Genomic DNA, 27,529 nt, shown 5'->3' with positions numbered 1-27,529 from the left:
TATTCCTTATATGCATCTAATTCCCTCTGGAAGACTAATATGAATCCTGTTCCAACCACGACATCTACCAAGGGCATTCCACATCCTAACAACCTTCCTAATCTCCCCATTGCTCCCTTGCTACATATCTCAAATTGATGGCCTCCAGTCATTGAATCAACGACCAGTGAAAATAATTTCTCCCAATCCACTGTAACAAAGCTGCTCATTTTACAACGCTTATCATTGCACAGACCTCTATCAGGTGTCCCTTCAATCTTCTCTGTTCCAATGAAAATAAGTACTTTTGTAAACCATGAGCACACTGAGACAAAGCCACAAGGATTGGGTTCATAAATGATGTAGATATTATCTTCCAGAATTATTCTTGAGGTAGTATTCATACAATGAAAACACTAAGATGTTCTGGCAATTTCATTATAAAAAGGCTTTACCTTATTACAGTTTTCTTTTAAATCTTTCATTAAAGCTTCACTTGAGACAGAGTTCAGTGCTTCAATCTGGTGCACGATTTTACAAAGAGGTATTTGCTATGAATCTTTGTGACTGCATTGTAGATGAGAATGAGTTAAAAACTCTTCATTTACACTCTATCTAAAGTCAGTCCTATTATCTTGCGGTGAGGTATCGGTAGTGCTGTAGGAAAAAAAATGTATATTTAAATATAGGAAAAGAATTAGCCCTGAGGCATATTTTTTTTCCATTTGTCCTAAACTGTATTTGGGCTATGTATTGTAATGCAATTCACGTTCAAAAGTAGATACTAAACAGCAGTGGGTGTTTGTGATGGCTGGGGACATGGGAATTGGGTGAGTTAGGCAATGTAATCACTGCATTTTGACAGGTAATTTGTAGATTGTATTGGCTGTAAGATCTTCCCTTGTGGTGCTCTTTATTCCAGCTGTTTGTTTTATTATTGCCATTTCAACATTTGTCTCTGAAATGGAAAGGACTTGTCAATGAGACACGAGTCTGGCAAGCACATGTTTGATTGATTTCCATCAATAACTCCATTAAAACAAATATCTAGAGGCAAATGTCATGTTGGAAATGGCCTTAGAATTGTCCAGACTGCAAACTGAAGTTATCAAAATGACTGAAATTGTCAGCTGTGCCGTGTGATTGATACGAAGCCCATTATCCACCTATCTTTGCATGGTATGAGTAAAATACACGAGAGCACTGAGAGGAGAGGTGAAATAACTGATGTGTTCTCAAGGGCAACCAAAAACGTAGCAAAATACTATAATCAAATAACCAAAATAACCAAAATATGCCCCAAAACGTAGCACCATCACAGAGTAACAGTCAACCCCATTATCTGTACTTCACAATTACATTCTGGTTCTACCTTGTGTGGTTGTCTGTTTTCTGCAGTGTTTCAGGGAACTGACCAGGGCATTTTTCAACAATTCAGGTTTTTTTTTCATGTATAAATCCGAGGCTCCGGCTGAGGATTGGAGAAGAGGAAATATGTAGGATACATTTACAACATTTTATACCGAATTCAACAAATTGTTATGAAATCCTGCAAATTTACCCGTAATCTCTTCTTCCAATAAAGCAATGGGACCTTACAACAACAACAACAACATCAACCCACAACTTGCATTGATATAGTACCCTTCACGTGGGGTAGCATTCCGGAGTGCTTGACAGTGGCGGAGTCTGACCCTAAGCTTAACCTGAAAACTGCAGCCCATCTCTAGTTGCCCTGAAAAGGTGAGGCTATCTGTGGTTAGGCCTTTGCTCACATTACATCATGCATAACCCATGGACAATCGCATGACACACACAAGTAGACGTGCTGCAGGACAGAAAATATCTTCGTATTCTTAATTCATAAACCAGACATCAGGGGTTATAAGTAATTAGTCTGAAACCTGCAACCGTACCTCTCCAAGGAAGGAATTTAGGCTAGACTGGTGCTGAATAATTATATGAAGCAGTTTCTTACAATTTTTTCCTTTTAGGTCTACATCCATATTTAGCTGAACTAAAATGTGCGTGCTTACAGACAACGGCTGAACGAATGGGCCGTTGAAAATAACATTCATTGCTCTTTTTTTTATCTCGTTTACAGACCTGAACTATCATTTTTTGCAGCTGTGAAGATAAAAGCTAATAATAATAATCCTTGCATCTGATATAGTGCCTTATCTCGTCTTCGAGAGGTCTCAAAGCGCTTCACAGAATATACTGTCAAGTGAATTGACTGTATATTTTGTGGGCTTAACGGAACAGCCAATTCGTACAGCTAATGCAGTTTATACAGTATGAGCAGAGAAATAGTTTGTCATCTACTGTGCTTTAGCTTCCTGGACTAGCCAGATGTGAATAGACATTGTATATCCAGCAACTCCGGATCTGTATACAGGAATGAAAAAGATGCCAATATCTTGGTAATTGAATTGAAACAGGTTACATTAAGGGAATTTCCCACAAACTGTTGCTGACCTATATTTAAAGCCCGAACATATTTCAATACACTACAAAGGATCATAACAGTTACTTAAAGTATCCAGTCATTTCTTATAATTTCATAACATTCATTTAAGCCATTTATTAATAACATGCTTCAGGGCTGTCAAGTGCCATGTGATTTCATGAACATAAATTGCAAAGTCAGAGTTATGAAAATAAAACATTAGAGAAAATAACCAGATACAATTCCCCTTTTTGATTTCTTTTACACTTCAGTAGGCAAACTGGAGACTAAAATAATTCAGGTACAAACTGAGCAGTAAAGGTATGGAACAGGCTCCCTAGGGCGACGGTGGAAGCAGGAAGTATTGATTCTTTCAAGAACAAATTAGTTAGATTTATTTTAGGAAAAAATCTCAGGGTACAGTATATTGGGACATGATATGTACATGCGACTGCCAGGATGGTAGAAGGCAAACTGGATGGACCTTGGATAATTATTTGGGGAGGACGAGTTTGCAGGGCTATGGGGAGAGAGCGGGGGAGTGGGATTGAATTGGATTGCTCTTTTCAAAGATCTGGCACAGACACGATGGGCCGAATGGCCCCTTCTGTGCTGCATAATTCTATGATTCAATGATTCTTCCTAATAATAATCCTTTCATTTGATATAGCGCTTATTCATGTCGTTGAGAGATCTCAAAGCGCTTCATATATTGTGAAGTGGATTGACTGTGTATTTTGGGGGTGGAACACAATTTTTTCTCATATACGATGTTTGTTTTCATATACAAATCCCGACAGGAAATACAGCAATATAGAGCCCAACAGGTCCTCATGATTGCATAGAAATAGAAAATGCATTTAGCCTTTGATACAATGAAGGTAATTACCAAATGGCTGTGTGAGATTGTGCACTGTGTTCAATTCCTGGCAATTTTCAGTTCTTGTCCGAAACACTGGTTTTCCAAGCGCCTTGGGACGTCCTCCCGACATGAAAGGCTCTGTACAAATGTCATTTTGTTGTTGTTGATGTAATGGGCACATAACACAAAATGACTGAATGCTTGCAGATGCCTGCAGATTCAGCAGTTAAAGCCTGTGGTTCTGCCAAAGATTGTGAGCTGGTAGCTAATGAAGCATGTGCCTTGCTCTGAGCTCAGGATTAAGGCTTCATTATAGAAGTTCAAGCATTGCCCAAGGTGTCTAGAATATAGTATTGCTGACACTGCTTATAACCTGGTCCTGTCAGCCCACTGTATATTTTATTGCCTTCCTGCTCTCACAGTCCTGTCAAAGTTAATTCTAAGGATATATTTTGTCACTGTGATACACTGTCCTAGATTTTAAAAGGTCTGTATTAATATTGATAAACTGAGCCTATTCTTTCTGAATGGTATACACCAGCGACATTAATTCATTAATTGTCTATAAATTATGCTTCCTGTCAGCCTGTCTCCCTCCCTCTCTCTCTGTCAGCCTGGCTGTTGAGTGTTCACTGACCTGTGGATGAAATCTCTGCTTTTGTTTGCAAATTACGAGCTTGACCTGAAGTAGATGGGCTGTAATTGTAAAAGGAGTGCTGCATCTTTAATTGCAGGAAGACAACACGGAACCTAGGCATGTCTCAAATGACCACATTCACCCACGAGTTTGCCTTTCTCGGCTGCTCAGGTCTGAAACATTCTTAGGCCACCACTAGTATCGACTGGTCACACGTAACTACAAATCCTTAAACAAAGAGAACATTATTAAACTAATTGCTGTAGCTTGTACAAATACATGTACAGTTAAACTCACATAAGTCATATCAGTCGGGACCTTAACATTTAATCTGATTTCTGCGAAGTCCGAGCTGCTGGCAAACTGCATAAATCGTATAAAATATCATTTAATCAATAATCTATACTGCACTGTATAATTAACTTCAGACAGTAAGTGAGCATGAGGTGGGCGATAGTGGGTAAAGCCTAGATTTCCTACGATTCTCGTGGTAAACATCATTCTCTCTTGAAATAGTGTCAATGGATCTTTAACATCCATCTGAACACAATGTAAATCTTGAAAATTGTTGGGAACTTCATTCAACATCTCCTTCAAAGGGCAGCACCTCTGCCAATGCAACGCTCTCCGAGCCTTGTATTGCAGTGTCAGCCTAGACTGTGAGTTCATAATCTTGATGTGGGGCTTGAACCCACAACCTTCTGACTCAGGCGAGAGTGCTACCAGCTGAGCCAGCCTGACATCAAACGAGACAGATCAAATATAGATTAGGAACCTCTCATGAACCTTTTGCAAATAACCCAATACAAAATACCTCACACATGTGGCAAAGATTGTAAAATAAATAGGTCCCCAGAGGGATATTAATTTCATTTTCTGCATTATTACCTCTATTACCATGGATTGTATAGGAATTGGAGCTGCAGGACATTCATTTCACCTCGGTTTGTGGGACATTGCTGTGCACAATTTGCCTGCCAATTTTGCCTACAAAATACACATTCTACTATACATTATATCCCATGAAATGCTTTGATATGTTCTCCTGATGTAAAAGATGCTAAATCAAATGGAAGGATTATTATTATTAGAATGAGTACAATGGGTTTAAACAATAAAGCCTTATTGTCTTTCAGTTTAGCATTTATCACAGTATAGTCCGGATTCAGTAGTAAGTCACATAACTTTAACCCTTTTGCGTATGTTGTCATAATCATGATCAATAAATGCTCATCAGAGCATCCATAAAATGTTTCCATCTACTGACTCATGAATCCCCAATACTATTGATTAAGCACTATATCAAATGCAGGAATTATTACTATTATTATTGTTACTTGACTGTTCAATGGTAATTTCAACTGATGGGGGGTCTTTAAAATTTGTAAATCTAGTTTATATTCTTCCATTGTAAGTCTACATATACGTTCATTTGGTGAGAGATCTCACGTCACAGATTAGTTGAAAATTTTTAGTCAAATTAGTTGATTTACTACTGGGCAACGTTTGAACCTCTCTGTCCTCGTGCACAATAAAAGGTGAGCTATTGTTGATCTTCCTGCTTTGAATGTGCAAAAGAGCAATATCAGCAGATTAGGACAGCTTCCATTGAGAGCCAATAAATTCCTGACACCAGAATGGATTATACCAGTGTCAGCTGTGATTTGCCAGCTGCCGTTGATGTTTGCCAGCAGCTCCATTAACTCCACATTATTTGTGTAACCAGAAACTATCCGTGTTTCTCAATATGTCCCCTTGATCCCAACCATATTGTTGTTCCAGTGTAAAAAGGAGCGTGGAATAATATTATAAACAAGAGGTGTGCAGTCTGTTGGTACTGCATTTAGCTTTAGACGTTATTTGCTTAGGGCATGAAACATCAAGCTTCTTATCTGGTAAACTGTACGGTTGGCAGACAGGCGCAGTGAACTGCTATTTGCTGCACAGATCCTGTTAAGTCATATATTTGGGCGGTGTCCAGAGGCATGACAGGTTCAAATCTTTAAATTGAGTAATCGCTTTCTATAAGTAATGTGTCAGGATGGCTTTGTCAAAGCACTTTTGCCTTTGGGTCAGAAGGTTGTGGATTCAAGCCCCACATAGTGACTTAATCTCATAATCTTAGTTGACATGATGGTGAGAGAGGTGCTTTATTAAAGATGCTATCTTCTGAATGACACATTAATCCAAGGTCCCATATGTCTAGTCAGACGAATGATAAAGATTTTAAAATGCTATTTGAAAAGAAAAGGGGTATTTCTTCCTGCATTCTGACCAACAAACTTCCAAATTAATCGATCATGGATATTTGCGATTATTATTATCTGTGTAAATTTGAGGACACAAATGGCAACCGCATTTGCCTTTATTGTTAATAATTACCTGTACGGTATTTTAAGACATTCTTTTCGGTAGTTCAATGGTTCAGCACTTCCATTATCATGCAACTTCCATGAACATGCATAGCTTTCGAAGAGTTGTATGTTTCTATTGCTGAACCTCTCTCAGTAGCTTGAAGGCAGAGTTTAAAGGCAGAGATATTACTGCCACACAGTCAAATGCTTTTATATACAATCTGCATAATTTACGGCTTGGAATTTGTGTTATTCTCTATTTTAAAAAAAATGTAATTCCTTCTCATTATGATGCCACGATAACTGGCATCCTAAGACATTCAACCGGACGTGTGTGGAAATGTGCAAAGAGCCACAGACCATAACTCGGGTGTGATTCATTTTCCTCCCTTCCCCCTCCACTCCTCCCTCCCCCTCTCCCTCCCCCCCATCCTCCCAAGTTGAATTGCGTGCCTACAATCAGTGTCAAGGCTCACGCATGAATGATCACTTGAACAAAGAAACAAAGCATGAAGCATGCCTCTGTAAATCGAAATAGAAAGAAAATAGGTCTTGGGAGAACCAAAATACACAGTCAGTTTCCTTTACAGTATATTCTGTGAAGCTCTTTGTGACGTCTCAACAATGTGATAAGACGCTGTATCAAATGTAAGGATTAGTATTCGAGATATTGCAGGAGAGGTTCACAAAAGAAATTAAAAGTATAATAACTGGGAGCACATCTTAAACAATAGTGAGAATGTTCATAAATAAGTCATTTTTAGATGTAAGAACATCTAATAATGTATTAATTCTCATTGTTGAATGTTACTGTAAAAATGACGTGTGCTGCCATTTGTGGTGACTGCATCTTTCAAAGGATATTTCCAAAAGATTCAATACGGAGTAAATCTGTTCGATAGTTTTGCAGATTATTTCCTGTGAGTATGTTTTGCAAATAGCAATGCAGCTCGCAGTCTTAGAAATATATTATTTAATCCAGCAGTTGCACAGAGAATTGCAGTTGCAATGTTCTGGGAATTCCAGATAGCTTTAGATGACAGAGAGTTTGCTGAGGCACACCGCTGATTGCTGAACCTTAAGACAAAATTGTGGGCTGTTCACTGCATTTTGCAATTATCACACCTTTCCCTCCTCAAACCACAAATCCTGTTCATACAGCTGACAGTACGTTTTGATGTCCCCACAAACCAATGTGGACTGAGACATGTATTATGCAGGTCTTAGTAGAGCACTGCACAGAGAGGAGACAGAAATAGAACAGTAAACTGCACAAGGGACTCTTGCAAAAAAAAACTCTTCGCTCAAGTGAGACGTTTCACACCCTCTCTCAGTGAATGTGTTGTTGGGACAGTTAACAAATAGAGGAATCATTCACACAAAGCCCTGGGTACTGCTGTACACAAAGTAGGCATACACCCACATGAGAGGACGGCAAAAATTGGAGGAATAATACTGATCCAGAGAAAAAAATGCACATTAATAGGAAACACTGGCATTCAGGTAAAATAAACAATATATTTACTACCAGTTAATATTCTTGTAACATGAGTTTGGAATTATGAAACCTGTTGCTTGTTACTATAACTAGTTAAGGTATTTACAGATCTTCCCAGACTTCCCAGACACCTGACTTTTTGCACTTCAATGAATTTACATGTAATAATAATAATAATCCTTGCATTTGATATAGTGCCTTATCGTGTCGTTGTGACATCTCAAAGTACTTCACAGTATATACTGCAAAGTGAATTGACTGTATTTTGTGGACGAAACGCACATATAAAAGGACCATTGAAATAAAAATAGAAGTTCCTGGGAACACTCAGTAGGTCAGGCAGCATTTATGGAGTGAGACCTTTCGACATCGACCTGAAACGTTAACTCACTTTCCTCTCTCCATAGATGCTGCCTGACCTGCTGAGTGTGCCCGGCGACTTTGGTTTTTATTTCAGAATAGCCAGCGGCTGCAGTATTTTGTCTTTTGTTAAAAGGACTATTACTTTGCTATCCTACACTAATTTGTTTCTGCCTCTGGAAACCTATTTCCCCCTTTGGGGCGCAAATTCAAAATGTACAGCCCAGCAATGTAGAGGTCTCAAAATATTTGCACTTAAAGGCATTTGCTATTTACATGTGTCCACATTGTTGAAGCCTGTGTACCAGGGGTGTATTTTTTTAAATATTATATTTTTATTGTGTTTTTAACACTGATTCTTTCTCTTTGCAGAGTGCCACTGCAATCACTGCCACAGTTGATGGTGACAACAACATTATAGTATCTTTACAGCCCTCTGACGTGACCAATGGATCCTCTCTCTACTACGTGAAGATAACCCAGTCTGTTAATCTGACTAATTACAAGATCCAATTTAAAGAGTTCAACAGCACACTCCCTCCTCCTGTGGTCTTCCCTGCTGCTTACCATGGAATCTACTATCTTGTCACCCTCCTGGTTGGAAACACTATCTCAACCGTTAAGCCTGTGCATTTAGTTGCTGTACTAACGAGTAAGAAAATAAACTATATATATATATATATTTTGAAAATGTTGTGCTCTTCAAATTGAGGAATGTGTGGGGCTAAATTCCAGCGATTGGTAGCAGGATTCTTTAATAGTGACGTGAATTTACTTATCATATTTACTTATCTGTAATAATCTCTGTTGGTTTCGAACGATTTCTATTAGCTTTTTTGTAATGAGAAGCAAGTTGTCACAGGAATCTTTCAATAGGCCATTGAAGTTGTCCAGTTTAGTTCGTTAAATTTAGTCAAAACATGCAAAAAAATATTATATATATTTAATTTTTTATTGAGCATTTAAATTTTAGATTTAGTGAAGCACTGAGACCAATAGGACAATACCCCATCAAGATTGGGAAAATAGTATAATAGAAAGTCAATGAATGGTTAAGTGATACCAAGTCTTGGCTTTAGAAACTTGTGATTGCATTTTGAAGGGAAGTTTGTGGGAGATGAAGAGTTCCACAGCCTTGATGTTTGGGAAAGAATGTCTTTGAGTAGGAGGCAGTGTAGTGTGTTTGGATTTGAACACAGAGATGATGCAAGTGGCAGAAACTTGTGGGACGACACATTTGAAACTGCGGAGTAGTAAGATAGTAAACTTCGGAGGAGTAAACGTCTTATTAATGTCATTAAATTGAAAGACACAGGAAAAGTTGTGGCAAGTGCAAAAAAAAGTCTAGATGGAGAGTTTTCTGTGGCTACTTCGAGGCAGAGGCGATATATTGGCAAAAATTTTTTAAAAAATTGGTCACTTCAATCCACGACTGTTTGTGGAACGCTGCTGTGTGCAATTGGCTGCCGCGTTTCGCCCACAAATATACGGTCAATTCACTTTACAGTATAATCTGTGAAGCTCTTTGAGACGTCTCGACGCCGCGGTAAACCACTATATCAAATGCAAGGATTATTATTATTGTTATAGATTGGCTCCATTCACATTAAAGGGCATTTGATTACTTGATTACATCTGATTCAAAGTTCCTTATCCTGGAGGGAAAAAAACAACAGAACTTGCCAGGAATTACTACATATTTACCAGTACTGGAGTGGAGATTTCAACAACAACAACCACCTGCATTTACAGTGTCCCTCATGCAGGATAGCGTCCCAGAGCGCTTTCATGTGTTCAATGACAGAATGCAGTAGAGCTACTTCCCCATTGCTCGCTACTTTTTCATTAATACAGTACTAACAAAATTGCTTTTCTTATCATTGGGACTTTGAGAGGTAGGAAATTCACATGGGTTTTATTAACAAGTCTCTAAACATACCGTTCTACAATTTTTTTAATGAAAAGAAGATTGTCAGGCCCTTTGAGAGCAGATGAAATCAATGTTGAAAACGAGAGGAATTGAATATCCACAAGGGGAAGGCACTGGACCTGAGATGATAAAGAATCTCTGATAATACAATGGTAGGAATACAGCGACTTGTACTGGGAGAGAGGGTCTCTAGGCTCATTAGATTCTATGAAATGATAACTTGAAAAGTCCCTAAAGCATACTAAGGATATATACATGACAGGATCAAAGAGGGTAGAATAGCTGTAAAGAGCATCCATGGATCACGTCCAAATTAAGATTCATGCCCCAAGTACTGAATAATGTTAAGTGGAATCCTTTGTTTGAGGGAAAACAAGAAGAGGAGTATGTTAAAATGAGGTTCGAGAGATCTGTAAGAAAACTCGGACTAAATCAGGAGTAACCCCATTAGAATTAGAGCAAGTGTAATGTGCAAGGTCCTCAGTTCTGTATGTCTCTTCCTTGTCTCTTTACTTTTATTGTTGATCCTGGAAGGTAACTTAATGCGTGGGGCACAGTTCTATGTTGAGCAAAAACAGACAGGTACTTGTTAGCGACAAGTTTAAATTTAAATTAGAAATTCCTCAGCTATTGCTTGGGGCTGGGGGCAGATTAGCTGTGTTTGTAACCCTTTGATATATTGTGACAGCTTAACCATTGGACAGTCAAATATTCCACTGAAGAAACGTAAAGGGTGAGGAATCTTGAGGGAAGTTGCAGATTGTGTTACTGGAAGTAATTTTGTTTCATCCCTGTTACTAACGTTCAATGCATTGACAGTGAGAATATCATCACCAATGTCAGGCCATGATACAATATTATTATGTGCCTGATTGGAGATGATGACAATGCCTCAAGCAAGGGTACAATAAATTTCTCCAATAAAGCATTACATATGGAACCGCCCTGGTCAATGTGACAAATGACATTCTGTCTATCTGCGACCAGGGCTCCCTCTGTCTCCTCATCCTCCTTGACCTCTCTGCTGCTTTCGACACTGTCGACCACTATCCTCATCCACTGCCTCTCCTCTCACCTCAACCTCCACGGTGCTGTCCTTGATTGGCTCAGATCTTACCTCTCACACCGTCTGCACTTCATCTCCTCACACGGCTTCTCCTCCAGCCCCCGAACCGTCTCATGCGGCGTTCCTCAGGGCTCTGTCCTTGGTCCCCTCCTCTTCAATATTTATATGTTCTCTCTTGGTGACATCATCCGCAGACATGGGGTCAACTTCCACATGTATGCGAATGACACCCAACTCTACCTCTCTGCCTCCACCCTTGACTCCAGGACCACTGCTGTGCTGACAGAATATCTGTCAGACATCAATAATAATAATAATAATAATCCTTGCATTTGATATAGCGCTTTTCACGTCGGGAGGACGTCCCAAAGCGCTTCACAGAACACACTGTAAAGTGAATTGACTATATATTTGTGGGCGAACGCGGCAGCCAATTGCGCACAGCAATGTCCCACAAACAGTCGTAGATTGAAAATGACCAATTTATTATTGTTTTGGTTTTTGGAGGGATTATTATTAGGCTCTGTGTGGAGTAAGGAAACTTGCCCAAGGTTTCGCCCTCTGCCTGGAATTGAACTCAGGTCTCTCGCTTGCAAAGCAAGTCCTGGATGAGAGCTAACTTTCCTCAGTTGAACGTCAACAAGACCGAGGCTCTCCTGATTGGCTCCCATCAGAGCCTCCTCACTCAGGTGCTGACAGGATCACCATCCATGGTTGCACACTCCACTTTGCTAAGCCAGTCCAGAATCTTGGGGTCTTGTTTGACCCTCAACTATCCTTTCTACCCCACATCTGCACCATGACCCGCTCTGCCTTCCCCCACCTCCACAACATCGCCCAACTCTGACACTGTCTCACACCGGAGGCCGCCAAAACCCTCATACATGTCTTCATTACATCGAGGCTCAACTATGCAAACTCACTGCTTGTTCGCCTCCCCAATTCCTCCCTCCACAGGCTGCAGGTAATCCAGAACTCTGCAGCCCGTGTCCTCTCCCGCACCAGGCTCCGCAACCCTATCACCCCCATCCGTGCCCAACTCCACTGGCTTCCTATCACACAGAGGATACAGTTCAAGATCCTGGTCCTCACCTTCAAAGCCCTCCATGGTCTTGCTCTCCCCTACCTCTCCGACCTCCTAACCCCCTACCACCCTATTTGCTCCCTCTACTCAGTGGGCTCCGGCCTTCTTCACAACCCCCGCCTTGCTCACTCCACTATCGGCGGGCGGGTCTTCCGCCACTCTGCACCCACCCTCTGGAACTCCATCCTGCAGTCCGTCTGTCTCGTCCCCTCCATCGCCACCTTCAAGACCCACCTCAAGACCCTCCTCTTCGACCGTGCTTTCGATCTCCCTGTTTCCCACCCCTGCTCTCCCCACACCCCGACCCTCAGCTCAGGTCCGTAACTCTGTCCAGTGCTTTGGGACATCCTCCCGACATGAAAGACGTTATACAAATGCAATTTTGTTGTTATTATTGTACACAATACATTACCTTGTTTCACCCACAAAATACATAGTGACTCCACTTTATAATATATTCTGAGAAGCACTCAAATAAGGCGCTATATCAAATACATGGATTATTATCATTGTTATTATTGTTATGTAGGCTTGTAAAGCACCAATAGTTTGAGAATAATTTGGCTTCAAAGTCTTCCAATACCTCGTTACAGAGTTGGGGTTTGAGGGGTCTAAACACTGCAGAGGTAAAGACATTGGGTGGGACACAATCACTCCCAACGTATAGAAAATACATTGAAACGTTTAAAAACTTGTGTTTAGGTTCACCAGAATACAGATGCGTTCTGGACTGTTAAAATACCAACGAAACATTTTAAATCTTCCAACATTGAAGCAGAGGGAGGGATTTTTTTTTCTAGAAACATACTCCAACGAGGTGGAACATCGAAACCTGTCTTAAAATGGATGTAACAGATGGTTTCTTCGGTGTTCAGTACTGCAGTGGTGCAGTCATCACACTCCGCAAAAAACAGCACTTCACAGTGGAGGACAAGATGATTGACTCAGAAAGACTAGCTATAACTAGCTATTTCAGGAACAGTTTTATGCTCAGTTACTATGTTCACCCGAACTGATATCGTGTAATGCCTGGGCATTATCTTCAGAAGGGGAAGTTAAAGAGGATTCCAATTATTGTAGTCCAGTCTTTAAATTGGTGATGTTTTCTTCATAGGCAGGTCCATTGCCTATGAAGTCCGGTAGCGTAGTGGTTAGAGCACTCGCCTCGCAAGCGAGAGGACCTAGGCTCCACCCCGGGCGGGGCAAAATGTTCGGCAAAAATACAATTGAAAAAAATCATTTTAAATATGCAATGACCTTACCTCTCAAGGAGCTTTCTGACAATTTTTTCCATCACTTCTATTTAATATACTATACTATACTACTATAATTGTAGGACTTAGCCCTCCACTTAGTTACTAATCCAATCACGCCAAACTGCACAGTTATTTGTGGTGTCTGGAATATGCAGTTCAAGATTTTTTGTGAGACAAAAGTACTGACATTAAAAAAAAACTGTGTGCTCTTCAATTAAAAGAAACATGCCTCTAAAAAGCAGTATCTTCCTAATTTATTTTAAATATATTTTGACCGGTGCATTCCAAAACTAGTCGCAGACAATGCTAACTCGGGCACATGATAGTATCTTACAAACACTCCCTCATATTCAGTCTCATCCACACAACCATTGCTATTCCTGTGGTCATCATGGCAGTGTTGCTTTCTCATTCAAATACCATCAGTCAAAAGAAACTGTTAATTCCTTCAGATTTCTTGACTCGAGGTATGGTAAGAAACCGGTTCGATTAAATATTTTTATCACCATCTGAATATCTTTTATCAGAAATCCCACCATGGAAATTTCAATTCCATGTCTGAATACTGTGTCTAATCCTCCAGATGCTGGTGAGTTGGCATCAGACGACTACAATGATAATATAATATTTTTCTTTTCACAGCTATTTTAAACGTGGCTCAACATTAAATATTGACCATTGTGTTTTATGCTAAGCCTTATTGCCAAGTAAATGAGTTTTAAAACTGCCTGCTCAGGTGTCCAGGAACAAGTAGAAACATCATTAACTCATAGCACCTTATTGACATGCTGAATGTGGCGAAGATTAAGAACGGCACAATAATTTGAATTAATATTTTCAACATAGATTATCTGACAATACACTCCAGTGCCACAAAGTAGTAGGTCACTGCTTTGTGCCCACGGCTTTCAGCCACGGCATTAGGAAAAGCTCCAAGCAGATGTTACGTGACATCCTGTGTGGCGGAAGGGAGTTTTAAGAAGAGAGCACGACATCGCACAGACCACTCAACATCAGGAGCACTAGTCAATTGCTGTATGCAATTGGCTGCCGTGTTTCTCCCACAAAATACAGTCAATTCACTGTACAGTATATCCTGTGAAGCACTTTCAGTCGTCTCACTTACTTGATAAGGCGCCACATTAAATGCAAGGATTATTATTTATTATAACTGCAAAATTTCTACATGAGTGTATGATTGTTTTGAATGTATGAAGTGTGAAAATATATGATTGCAATCTCTGCTTTCACAAATCCTTTGATATAATGGATGTTTCAACCCGGATGAAATGTACAGGAGTCACTGGAGGAATTGTAGCTACTTTAAGATGAATCTCCATTAAAAAAGAAATCATACACTCATGTAGTAATTTTGCAGTTATAATAAATAATAATCCTTGCATTTAATACGGCGTCATAACAAGGGTTCATTGTAGATTATAGTTGCATATGTACCAATGTGCTGAATGGGCCACGTATTCATTTTACTTATTATTCCTTTTCTTTGACAGAACCACTCCCAGTCAGTAATGTGGCTGTGTATGACTACAAGCTATTTCCAGAGACTGGAGTCCTATTTGAGATTCAATACCCAAAAGAAACCACCAATTTCTTTTCAAGATTAAAATTAAGCTACTTCAAAGGCGAGGAATATCAATCATCATTCCATAAGGGTAAGAGAACAAAGAAGTAACTCGCTTATAATTTATTTCCACCTGGATTAAAGTATTATCTTGTATAAAATAATATTGCCAATTGCCAGAAGCAATAAATAAGTAAACTAAAAAAAAGTTAATCCCTTACATAGATCAGATTGTCATATCTTCCAATGTTTTCCAAGATGTGAATGGGTTGAGGTGGATGATTGCAAAGTAATCTGAAAGATGGGCAGATGAGATCTATCTTTAGATCTGTCAGCCACCCCGGTAGATAGTTAGGTGACATTTTCACTCAGTTTGACGTAAAATGAGTGAAAAGTGGAACAAAGTGGAGTCTTGTAGCAATTTGTCCGCAAATGGAACAAAAATAAATCCATGTTACTTAATAAAAATGAATAATACATCAAGAATTTTGTAATATTATGAATCCTGTTTGGTTTCTATATCATCACAACCTTTAAGATTTGATATAACCGTGTCGTGTTATTCATTGTCCATTCTTGAAATACAGATTTTTTAAAAGGCAAATTAATTTTCAACAACTGGGTGCCTGGAACATGCTACAGTAACATTACATTGCAGCTGGTGGCAGAGGCAAACGTCAATAGAGTCCCATTGATGGAATACAGCGCAGTTGGTCATGAACCAAAGCATCACAGAACAGGTAAATATTTTCCCTCTACTCCCTACGTATCTTCTAACTATTTTCTTCCTCTATACTAATAAAACAACAATGTCTGTCTGTGTGTCAGCCAAGATCTCAATAACCGATTGATGTAGAGACATGATTTATACCTCACCGGAAAGGCCTTGCATTTTGGGAGTGTCGTGGGCATATTTTTTTATGTGGATCTCCTATCGTTGATGATTTATGACCTAAACAAGCTCATCACACACGTATGGCAGTTTTGTGTTTTGCGTGGCAGTTACACCTGGTGGCTGTGCCGGCTCCCAGTGGAGCTGTGGCATCGTGCGTCACAGAGCACCTATGGCAGTTTCTTCCTTCCTTGGGGATCGTGGCTGCCTCGGCTAAAAGCTGCATTCGAAAATCCCAGTATAAGAACACACTGTCGAGTCTAGTTATGTTCACAGCAGGGAAGCATCCCTCCCCCACACACAGACTCACGTATACACACACCAGTGTTTAACAGCTTTTCTCCACATCTCTATAATTAGGTGGGTTGTAGCCTATAATGTTCCAATTGAAATGTACAGCTCATCTGCTAGAGGAGGAATTTAGCTGGAGGGATGATATGACTTGTATGTGCATCCAGTCAATTGATTCATTTAGCAACACTGGTGTGAAAGCTCATGAAGGAAGGACACTCCAGGGCATTGCACTGCCCTTGTAACTGAGAAAAGCGATAGTGTGGAAATGAAAAGCAGTGAAAGACGTTGAGACAGGAAACTAAATAAATAAAGGAGCAAGATAACTTTGATTTTGCTTATTTTATTATTCCATCAATTCATGAAGTCCCTTTTCCCTCCACAGTTCCCTACCCACCAGGCAATGTCTCCATGAAGATCGTGTATGGAAAAAGAAATAACTCCTCTGTTGAAGTTCACGCTGGCCGTGAAGAATCATTTGTGGACACGAATAGGACTGCTGACGAGACGACTACAATTAACGTTCAGGTCAATAATCTCACAGCAAAGGAGTCGTTACATTGGGGTGATTATAACACAACCGGGCAAGGTAATGATGAAATGATCAATATGAACTGGACTCCTGAGTTCCAGCAAGACAGCAGGGAAATCTCAGCCAGTGGTAGTGATTATTTTGATATAATTAATGTGTCTGAAGAAGATCAGCAAAGTATTATTTATACCACCACTGAACCCGAGCTGTCTGAAACCAACGCTGAAGAGGTTTGGCTTGTGCTCGAGTGGCTGCCTCCAAAACCACCTACCGTTTACGACCATTTCAACATTTACGTTCAAAAGGAAGGTAAACCAAACGATTTCTGGCAAATACAAAATAATATTAAACAATAATGATAATCCTTGCAGTTGATATAGTGCCTTATCACGTCTTTGAGATGTCTCAAAGCTCTTCAAACAATATACTGTAAAGTGAAGTGAAGTGACCGTATATTTTGTGGCCGAAAATAACACTATTATCAGAAATACTAAAGTTTAAAATGTGGCGATTTTGAATCTGACCATTTCTCCTGGTAGCAAGATGCAAGTTATGTAAATGATTCTGTACTGTAATCATTTATGAGGAAGGGGAGGTAAGTGAGGTGTCCTTGGAGCTGTTATACGTCAGTAAATGTTCTTCTTTGAGCAATTAGAGTTCAACCTCCCCCCCTCCATCAGACACATTATCCTATTATAAAAGAAATTATGAAGCAAACGGGACAAAATTTCACCTCAACTTAGCCGTTGGAAAATTTTGTCTTCAGATTGCACAAAATTCTGGAAAAACTCCTCACGTTAATCTGCTTGGTTAGTTGGTGTCAAGCGGTTCTTAAAAAAGAAACAGTTCCTAAATTTAAGACTTCCCATATGTCTACATGATTTTAAATTTTAAGGCAAAATTATCTTATTACAAGTAGGCTCAGACGAAGCGAAATTATGGCTCTGCATTTGTAAACTAACTGTCTTACATTAATAATTAATAAAAAAAACTTGCATTTCATATAGCGCCTTATCACTTTGTTGAGACGTCTCAAGGCACTTCACAGAATATACTGTGAAGTGAACTGACTGCATATTTTGTGGGTGAATAAATGCGTTTCTTCCCTTGTAACAGAGGAAACACAAAGATTTTACTCAAAGCCCCCTCCCAGTGCAGGACAGACAGCTTATTAAGTAAGCACAAAATGTGCTTTTGAAGAGCTTCAAAGATTCAGCTCTGTTGCACATCGCTGCTTACTTCGATGCTTCTTGCTCTCTGCAGGGAATTCCACCGAGATTTTCACAGCAGAAAATGGCAGCTATGCTTTCAAAATGGAACTTCAAGGCCCAGCGAAGTACGAGGCATCTGTAACAACAGTCAGTTCCTCTGGGATATGTGGAACGAGAGAAAGTTCATCCCGGAAAACCTTGACTTTCTACCTAAGTAAGTGGCTGGCTGTTGAGCGGTGAGTGAAAGTTCTTGGAGATTCTGGTAGATTTCACGTCCAGAATAAGGAGGGTTGATGGGCCAGTTCTCAGAATTTAAAGTTTATTTAATTTAAATGTTATTGTGCAATTGTTGATTGCAGAATACCTCCACCCAAGTTCAACTTGGGAAGTATCTCCCACAAAACTATTAGGACGTGAAGAATTATTCCCCCTAAAATCTGATAGACACTGATGCATACCCACTAGGAATAGGACTCTTATACACACACACACACCTCCTCCTCTCCCCTCCCCCCGACCATGCTCTTTCTTCTGGGCCCTCGAGAAAAGTGAATATAAACCACTAAACTGCCACAATAGACCACGCCAGTGACTAATTATAAAGTTTTGCTATATACATGGCCTTTGTTGAATCTGTGAATACTCACTAGAGCCAATAAGTGAGATAGATGATAACATTCACTAACTAGAACCATTAGATTGTTCAGTGACAGTAATGCTTAACTTCAGTAAATCTATAGAACTTCAATAGAAACAAAGTGATTCCTTTACCCCAGTCCGTAAAGCAATATCTGTAAAACCATGAATTGTACCTGTAGCCAACAGGGAACAAGTCATTATTTTCCAGTCGAAAAGATTGTTCGGTGTTCTTTCTCGCTGAGCTATTTTGATGTCTATTTGATGGCAGTGAAGAAATTGATTTATCTAGACCATTTCTGTGAGTAAAACAACCAAGAATATAATTCCCACACTTATGACTGATGGAATTTTACAAGGAATTGTTCCAAGAAGAACGTAATAAAGAATTTAGAAATAGATATTTCTCCCTAACCTCTTTGACACCCATCAGACATGGCAGCAATATTAACGGATGGTGGACCCCATAGCAACATGTTCTCTATCAGTCGAGTGTTTTTCTTTTATGTGATCAGTGAGACATGGGTTTCCTCATCAATAGACCAAAGTTCCTTTAACATGAATGACCTGATGAAATATATGCTCTTTGACAGAGAGATTTATTCAATAGGTACATTCGATTGTGAAAATACTCTTTAGTAATATTATAGGAATTGTTATAAACCAAATATTGTGTGGTGGATGGATTGATTTCTGTTATTGCAACCTTGTAAAAGGTTAATAAAACTATAAAGAGTATGAATACTCAAAATAATATTTTTAATAGCCTTTTTCTTTTAATGAGTTTGGATCATGAATTAAGCCATGCAGGAGGCAATTTAATCTGTTGTATTCCTCTGTAATAACATAAATTTTGGAATAAAATTAGGAATTCTCTTGTAATCTCTGGTATGCATTTTTTCATTCTGCAAGTTGATTCTAGATTTACTCAATATTCTTGTTTATTGTTTTTCTCTCATAAATTAGAAATGGAATTGATTTGCTTATTAAAAGAAAACTTTGATTTTGTTTTGTTTGAAGGTCCCACAGGGAAATGGTTTGAAGAGATCACCAAAAGGCCTGAGAACATTGTTGTGAAAGTGTTAAACTCCACTGCTGCCAAAGTGTCCTGGAAACACTCACAAGAAACCAGCTATGACAGTATTGTGTCCGTGATATCTATCTCCTGCCAAAAACAATTTGGGGCCCAAAGAATTGAATCCCATTATTGTACTGAGGTACGAACTTGAAAATGTCCATAAGGTGCTAAACTATGAAGCCTATTTCTGATATGACAACGCAGAGAGTCATGGATGAGAAGGATAATTTCGGGACAGACACTAAGAAATATTCTTTTCATTGACACAGAGGGTAATTAACACCTGGAAGGTTGAGGCCAGGACACTTGCCTCATTTAAGAAAACAACATGATAATAGTGCTGTAACTGAATGGTTGGTATTCTGGGATGTAGAGATCAAATGAACCTTCTTCATCTAATGCAACGTTATGTAAAGTTATTTCATTGTGATTATATTGGATCATCAAATGGTCTCAGAAATTCTCCCCCCCCCACCCCACACACATAAATGCATATACTTTCTAACATATATACAGTATTATATAACCTAAAGTAATAAAAAAAATCAAGTTTATTCTTACATTTATCTTTATCTTTACATTTTTAGATTGAATGTTGGGTTTAGTGATGACTGTGATTGACTCTTCAGAATCATGCAGTCTTATCACGCCATCCATTCATTTACACTATTTGTTTTCCTTTTGAAGAACCTAAGTGCTATTTCTGCCAGTTGGAAATGTTGCTTTACTCAGCGGACAGATTTATTCTGATCTTATAGTCACGCTAGCATCGGTAGAAAGGGATGTCTAGTACTCTGTACATTGCAGTATTGCTACCGGAATCAAAAACTGAAATCTTTCAGCCTCTTCCAAGTTTCCAGGTGCTGAACTAAAAGGTACTAATTGATTTGGGCTTTTGTGGTGAACAAGTGAATAAATAATGACAGTTTCCATTATTTTCTAGTTAGGTCTTCACCCAGAAACTATATGTGGACTACATTTGCCTTACTAACTATAGCTTTGAGTTCATGAATGTGTTGTCACTTCTTGTTAGCGGTGGCTGCCTCCTCCTCTTCCTCACTTCTTCTTAGGTTTGGTTTCACTGATGCTGACTTTAGTATCTGATTGTACTTTATGTGTGGGTTCGGACTGTGAAAATAGGCAACTAACTCAACTACCCAAACTGCACACTAATGCATGCTTTTTCTTGAAGCTTTTTTCTTCACGCACACTTTCCAAGAGGGAGTGGGTATTTAATAGTGATTATGAGCCAGAATTCCAGGCTAATATTTCCCTCCCCCCAAACATTTATCCCAAGATTGATAGGTATTAAACATTTTTTTGTTTCTACCCAATACTCATCACTAGAAATTGCAGAAAATACATTCTGAGGATATTCTAGGAAAATGAAGTGCATGTTCTGAAAGCTGACTAGTCTTCAGTGCTGATTTCCGAGCCATTTACCTGGAATTTTATGAGATTTTAAGTGTAGATTTTCAACATTTTCCTACAAAGTAGTGCACACACTGTAAATTAATGCATTGGGAATGGGCATGAATAAAAAAAGCTGAGACTTCTGCATGGGATGACTGAAGGCTGAAATGATCGAGTTTCTGAGCAGTAATTGTTTTGGGGAGGAGGCAGTGAAGGAATCAGAATTTATTTCCGCAGCTCAAAATAATATCAGAATAATTTATTTTGATATTAATATTCATCAACTTTGAAAGGTACCATATGCACTTAGTGAGTGGGCATCCATTAAGCAAGCTCTGATGTCTCTCTCTGTTTTATCAGGTAAATCTCAGCAGTACAGTAATTCCACACCTGATACCTGGGGGCTATTACCAGGTGATAGTGTACCTGAGGAACGGTCCTGCCATAGGTCCTCCGTCTCTTCCAGTTACCTTTGGCTTAGGTAAGTCTCTTAAGACCAGCAAACATCACTTCCAAAATCAAATCCCTCTCTGCGATTAGCTTCATCTGGTAAAGGAAGAGATTTATGTCTTAAGAACATCTTTGGATGATTTTTCCCTTCCACTAAATATCATTTATATCAGTAAATTAACTAGGAGCCCTATTACTGGCTACAGGGGACAAATTGAACAAAGGTAAACATGTAACCTTGATGGATCCTGCATTACAGGCTGACATATAGACAACACATGTTAATGTCACATGGGAAGCTTTTATATATGTTCCTATATTGAGAGAATACAGAAGAGGGCAACTAGAATGATTGAGGTGATGGAGCGATTAAGTAAACTGGGCATGTTCACGTTTGAAAAAAGAAGGTTGAGAGGCAACATGATGGTATTTTTTAAAATTCTAAAGGGAATGGATATTGTAGACCATGATAAGCTGTTTTATCTTGTCCACAACAGTAGAACCAAAGGACACGGCCTGTGACTGAAGTGGGGGGTAAATTCAAAACAGGTCTGCGGAAACACTCCTTCAGTGAGCGAGTAGTCAATGTAAGGATTAGGCTCCCTTGGAAGACGATGGAAGCAGAAAGCGTTGATTCTGTCAAAAGCAAATTCAATAGATTTCTTTTAGGAAAAAATATCGGGGGTTATAATATACATGTAATATATGCCATGTGCAGGATGGTGAAAGGCGAACTGCATGGACCTTGGACTTCTTTCATCTAGCAATTCTTATGTTTTCATATAGAGTTTTTCTTCCATAGATCCATCAGGAGTGAAGGATATATCACTATATCCTCTGGGACCCAGTGCAGCAATATTGAGCTGGAGCAGGCCCTATTCTGTGGTCTTTGATAAGTATGTGGTGGAAATGTACCATCATGACCCTGTGAATCAGAATTCAAAGTGGAAAACTATTCAAGATATTCCAGCAACAATTGCCTTAACAACCTCAATGGTAATCGAGTTACTATAACAGATATTTGCATATTATTGTCACCCTGTGAGTCCCCACTACAAAAATCGTTACACACTTATATTCATATAGTGCCTTTCAAATCGCTAGAGCCCGAGATAGAGACAGTCCAGGGCTTTACTATTCACAATTATTCACATTTTTAAAAAAAATCTTTTCAATGTAATAAATGTTGTATTTTCCTAACGTTATTAAGAGTGTTTCTGATATTTACTGCTGTGTTTCAGTTGTACCATTATTGCTATCAGTGTTAGTAACACTTGCTCCTTTTTTCTTTGTCAGACTGTAGGTAACCTGTTACCAGCTGCCCGCTACGAGTTCCGTGTTACAATGGTATCAGGGGGAGAGCCTGAACACAGCTGCTGTGATAACTCTTCTGCCAGCTACACGACAGGTAAAAACTTCAGCGCTAACATATTGCCGTCTCATTGAAAGTAGAACCAAAACGGCTAAAGCAACTGAAAGCACAGAGCTCCTGTTAAGGAGTCTTTTGGCAATAAGTTCACTGGTACTGACAGTGAAACCACTGTCCTATTACAGTCAATTCAATTTGAAATGCTTTTGAGACGGTTCAATGATGTGATAAGGCGCTATATCAAATGTAAGGATTATTATTATTATTATTATTATTATTATTATTATTATTATTATTATGCCCTGACACATGAGGGTGCAGTTCTGAGTAAATTTCTGAGGAAAACCAACAAGTTACTCCCAACAACGAATTACTTTCGTATAGCACTTTTCACAAAGCGTTGGATGGTCAAAGATGTGCACCTGAGCTGGGGGTTGGGATCAGGCAGGGTGGAGGGCAGGGGTAGGAAAGTGACTGAAGGGGTGATAAAAGCGGAGGTTCTTGAAGGAGGCAAGGGAGGGAGAGAGGTGAAGGGACTGTGGGATGGAGTTCCAAAGGGTGGGGGCAGAGAGGCTGAAGGCCTGACCACAGGTGGTGGGATGGGCTGGGCGGGTGACATGGAATAGACCAGAGTCGGCCAAGCTTTTCTCGGAATGATATAATTTTTTTGAATGATATCATTCTCAGAGTGAGGTCTATGAGGGTCCTGAGGCTTTAGCTGGTCTCAGCCAAGGTGCTAGTGATTAGAGAATCTGACGCGTGTGCTGATGCCAGATCAGATGTGTTTGATAATGATATTGAGTACCTGAAATGCAATACACCTCGCCTAGACAAGCATAAAGCCATTCTGCGTCTGTTACTGCAGCACCACTTGCCCCCGAGATTACCAGGCTGGAGTACTCCAAGAACATACTGTCTCTCAGCTGGAAGTATGGTGATACTGTGATGGGAGAATCCAATTCAACTCTTCCATACTGGCTTGTTGTAGCTGTTGGACGAAGAATCATTAAAAAAAGTGTAGGTACTCGTATTTGTGCATTGAACATGCTTTAAGTCAAAAGCAAACTAAGGGATGTATCTTAAACCGATTGTTAAATAGAGTGATCTTTTTCAGAGACTTTGTAATGGGAAATCCCATTAGTCCTTGACTGTATGCTGGAAGGATGAAGGTCCTTCTTCGTTCAAACCGATCCAATGATTTCTTCTCTTTACTCATTGCAGGAATTTTTCATGCATCCACAGGTCATTCTGTTTACTCTTAGACTCAAGTGATGGGAACAGGGGCCAAAACTGAAGCTTTATTGGTCAATATTAATGATGTGTTTACAGCACATCTCTTGTTCAATTCAGGTGCCACGCAGTGTAATGACAACTGTTCTACGACTACCTCCTGGAGATATCTATAACCTTACTGTCGTAGCGTATACGGAAGGGAGCAGTAATACTTCAGCTCCACGTTTAGTCCAGCTTGGTTAGTATTTTTTCTATATTACACTCGTTACAGATATTCTTGATAATTTCATCAGGCCCATGGGTGATGTTTCACAGTGCTTACAGCAATGTAAAATATATGAAGTATTTCAAAATAGTTTATGCTTACACAGTGGTTTTGTATTGAATAACTGAGTTGAAGTTTTGAGTGTTATGAGTAATTGGCTGCCACTTTTCACCCACAAAATATACAGTCAATCCACTTTACAGTATATTCTGTGAAGCGCCTTGAGATGTCTCGAAGGCGTGATAAGGTGCTTTATCAAATGCAAGGATTATTTATTTATTTGCTTTTTTGGTTGGATTATCTATCATGAAGGCTGAAAACACAGCATAGTTAACAGTGGTAGGTGATGCAGTTTAGCTCTTAAAAGCCTATATATTGACAAGAGGAAAGGGCATAGTTTAGTTCCACTTTCAGTGCTGTATTTATATTGCTGGAAGTGAAGTCACTTCACTTGTATAGAGCTGTGAAGTGTGAAGCTAAATTTAGATTGCCTTTCAATTGTGACTAAAATATCCCCCCTCCCAACCCCACATACAATGTTGATGTTCTGAACTATTTGGTGGGTTTAGTCTGTTGGGAAATGCTATGAGTTCCCTGAAAGTTCCATTCTGAAAGCAGACATGCAAAACCATACTCAATATGGCTTGAATTTCTCCTTCCCCTGTAAGAAGCGATGTATCCGATTTAGCAACCAACTCACCCGGAGTGATCAAAGGCACCATTGTTTAAGTATATGGTTCAGATTTAAGTCTGATCCTGGGGCCATGTTGGAAATCAGGAGGAGAATGGCGACGTTCACCAACTATTCAATCAGTTGATCCTCGCAAGGAGATCCCACTTAATTCAGCTCCAAAGAGAAAATGCTTACCTCGCCTTCCCCCCAGGAATCAACTGACATCTGACAAGTGCAGATTTGAGCCTGTCATAATTGTTGAGTAAAATGTATCAGGAACAAGTTGCACAATCTTTGCCCCCTGCAGTTTTAAGCAGGAAGAGATTATGTTAAACGTTTCAGTATTGTGATATACTCTTCACCTCACAGATCCAGCTCCTCCTAAGTCATTGTTTGCTGTTAACAAGACACAGACGTCTGTGACTCTGCTTTGGGTGGAGGAAGGGATCACTGATCACTACGAGGTCATTTGCAAACAGATTGGATCGAGCGTTAAAGGAAAGGTTTGTTGCCTCTTGTTTTTTTAAAAAAAAACTTTTCTCCGTATGAATTCAGTTGGCGCACTGATCAACAACAATTAACACTCTCAGGAAAAACATTGAATCCTTGTGGTGCTTACTATGAACCTTTAATTCCATCATGAAGATGAAGGGCTCCCATTGCAGTATCTAACAGGTGCACTCAATAACAGGACAGCTATATTCTCCACAACCTTCTCAGTCCTGTTCTCAGTTTACTGGGATGTGAGTGGACAAACTTATTTCTTTATGTATGAACGACTCTTGCAGCCAAGAGAGAGAGATTTTCATTCCACAAATGTGGGAAAAATCCCATTTCCTACAAGTCAAAGAGCCCATTGTGCCATCCAATCTGTCTCAGGATCTGACTTTAATCTAAACGATGCCTTGGGTTCCTTAACTAAGCACTCGTTGGATTGCTCTACAGTGCAGAGTCGGGTAAGGAATTCTGCTCTGAGATTGTGTGTGAGAGCACTGCAGTGACTTTTTCCTGCACCCTGGTTGCATCTGACTCGCTTCAACACAGTCCTCTAATATGCTGTCCTGTTATATGAATGTCTAATATACAAGACACGTTTATCTGTCAGCCGACAAGCACGGGTTTGAGCCCTCCTTAAGAGGATGGCAGGTACCAGGAACATCCTGTGAGCTTCCCGGTGGTGGGGGGGACAACACATCTCAGCATGAAATTCGGTGAGCGCATCGCCACCAAAATTCCAACACTCTATCTCTGGAATCTCCACCTGTGGGAGATAGTTCAGATACTCATAAGCGCGGTGATGGGTTTCCGAATGTGTCAGACGCACGGCTGACCAAAACGAAATGCAAGTTTATTGTTTTTCAGAAGATTACATTCGAACCTAGGTTTGCTTCAGGCAGGGTACATTTCAAGGGAACACACGCAGAACTACAGTGTACATTTCTGTTGCACAATGCTCAGGGGCAGTGTGGTTGTGTTTTTTTTGGAGCCATCGATACTCTTGCACTGGGAGTAATGCATATTTAAGGATCTAGATGATTTGTGTGTGTCAGAGAGTTTGCAAAAGTGTTGGTCTTTCGCAGAGGCATAACAGAGGCTTACTGTAATTTCATGATTTATGTGTCAGTTTAATTATTTTTAGCTTGATTTGCAATTCCAGTTTTTTAAAAAAATTTCAAACACTGTCTGGCTACTTCCCCTTCGTGGCAGCTTCCTCTCATGCTTTGGCACTTTATATTTGGAAACCCATGATAAATGCACAGAAAAAGTAATCACGTAACTTGTGATAACTGGTGCTTTATGTTGGTAGACTGTTAAAAGAGTTTAACAAGGTCAGCCTGCCACAGAGTAGCCAGCTAAATCTCAACCCTGCGAAGACTATCAGAAGCGTTGGTGATAAATGTAAGATTTATATTATATTTATTATTAATATTACTGTAACTGATTTGATTTGAAGACGGAGAAGTTAACAACCAATTCTGTCAATGGAGAGAAGGAAACATTGATACCGGAATACATACATACGCTCTCTATCTCTCTGACACACACACACACACACTGTCTCTTTCTCTCTCTCTCTCTCTCTCTCTCTCACACACACTAGTGTCTCGTTTTCATATGCTCTGCAGGGACTTTTCCCAATCTAGTTGCCTTTGTTTTCTTCTCCTTAGAAGGAAGAAGCCACCGTATACTCGACCATTGTTACGCTCGACAATCTTGTGCCATCGACTTCCTACAACTGTAGTGTGATCAGCGTTAGTTATGACAGTTACAGCCAACCAGTCTTCATAGCTGTCTCAACTACAGGTACCATCGCTGTCAAAAAATCACTCTGCTTGCAGCCAGGGAATGTCACCCATACGATCAGAGAATCGTAGAATTTTGTAGGCAAATGAAGACAGTCTTAGGAATATCCTTCTAAAGGATAGAGG

General features: G+C 39.6%; 1 protein-coding gene across 1 annotated transcript in view; it reads left to right on the top strand.

Moving 5' to 3' along the window:
• Window positions 1-27,529, top strand: part of ptpro (protein tyrosine phosphatase receptor type O) — a 59,622-nt gene that overhangs the window by 12,048 nt on the left and 20,045 nt on the right. Inside the window, exons 2-14 of the mRNA XM_007904181.2 lie at window positions 8,512-8,791; window positions 14,987-15,148; window positions 15,645-15,797; window positions 16,626-17,081; window positions 18,036-18,197; window positions 19,640-19,836; window positions 21,471-21,591; window positions 22,363-22,556; window positions 22,857-22,968; window positions 23,795-23,946; window positions 24,280-24,400; window positions 25,470-25,603; window positions 27,269-27,404. Coding sequence (XP_007902372.2) covers window positions 8,512-8,791; window positions 14,987-15,148; window positions 15,645-15,797; window positions 16,626-17,081; window positions 18,036-18,197; window positions 19,640-19,836; window positions 21,471-21,591; window positions 22,363-22,556; window positions 22,857-22,968; window positions 23,795-23,946; window positions 24,280-24,400; window positions 25,470-25,603; window positions 27,269-27,404 — 2,380 coding nt within the window. The remainder of the gene's footprint in view (window positions 1-8,511; window positions 8,792-14,986; window positions 15,149-15,644; window positions 15,798-16,625; window positions 17,082-18,035; window positions 18,198-19,639; window positions 19,837-21,470; window positions 21,592-22,362; window positions 22,557-22,856; window positions 22,969-23,794; window positions 23,947-24,279; window positions 24,401-25,469; window positions 25,604-27,268; window positions 27,405-27,529) is intronic.

Source organism: Callorhinchus milii, unplaced genomic scaffold (assembly GCF_018977255.1).
Source record: "Callorhinchus milii isolate IMCB2004 unplaced genomic scaffold, IMCB_Cmil_1.0 Scaffold5, whole genome shotgun sequence".
NCBI lineage: Eukaryota > Metazoa > Chordata > Chondrichthyes > Chimaeriformes > Callorhinchidae > Callorhinchus > Callorhinchus milii.
Note: the sequence above shows the minus strand (reverse complement) of the source record. Positions and strands in the feature narration are given on the sequence as shown.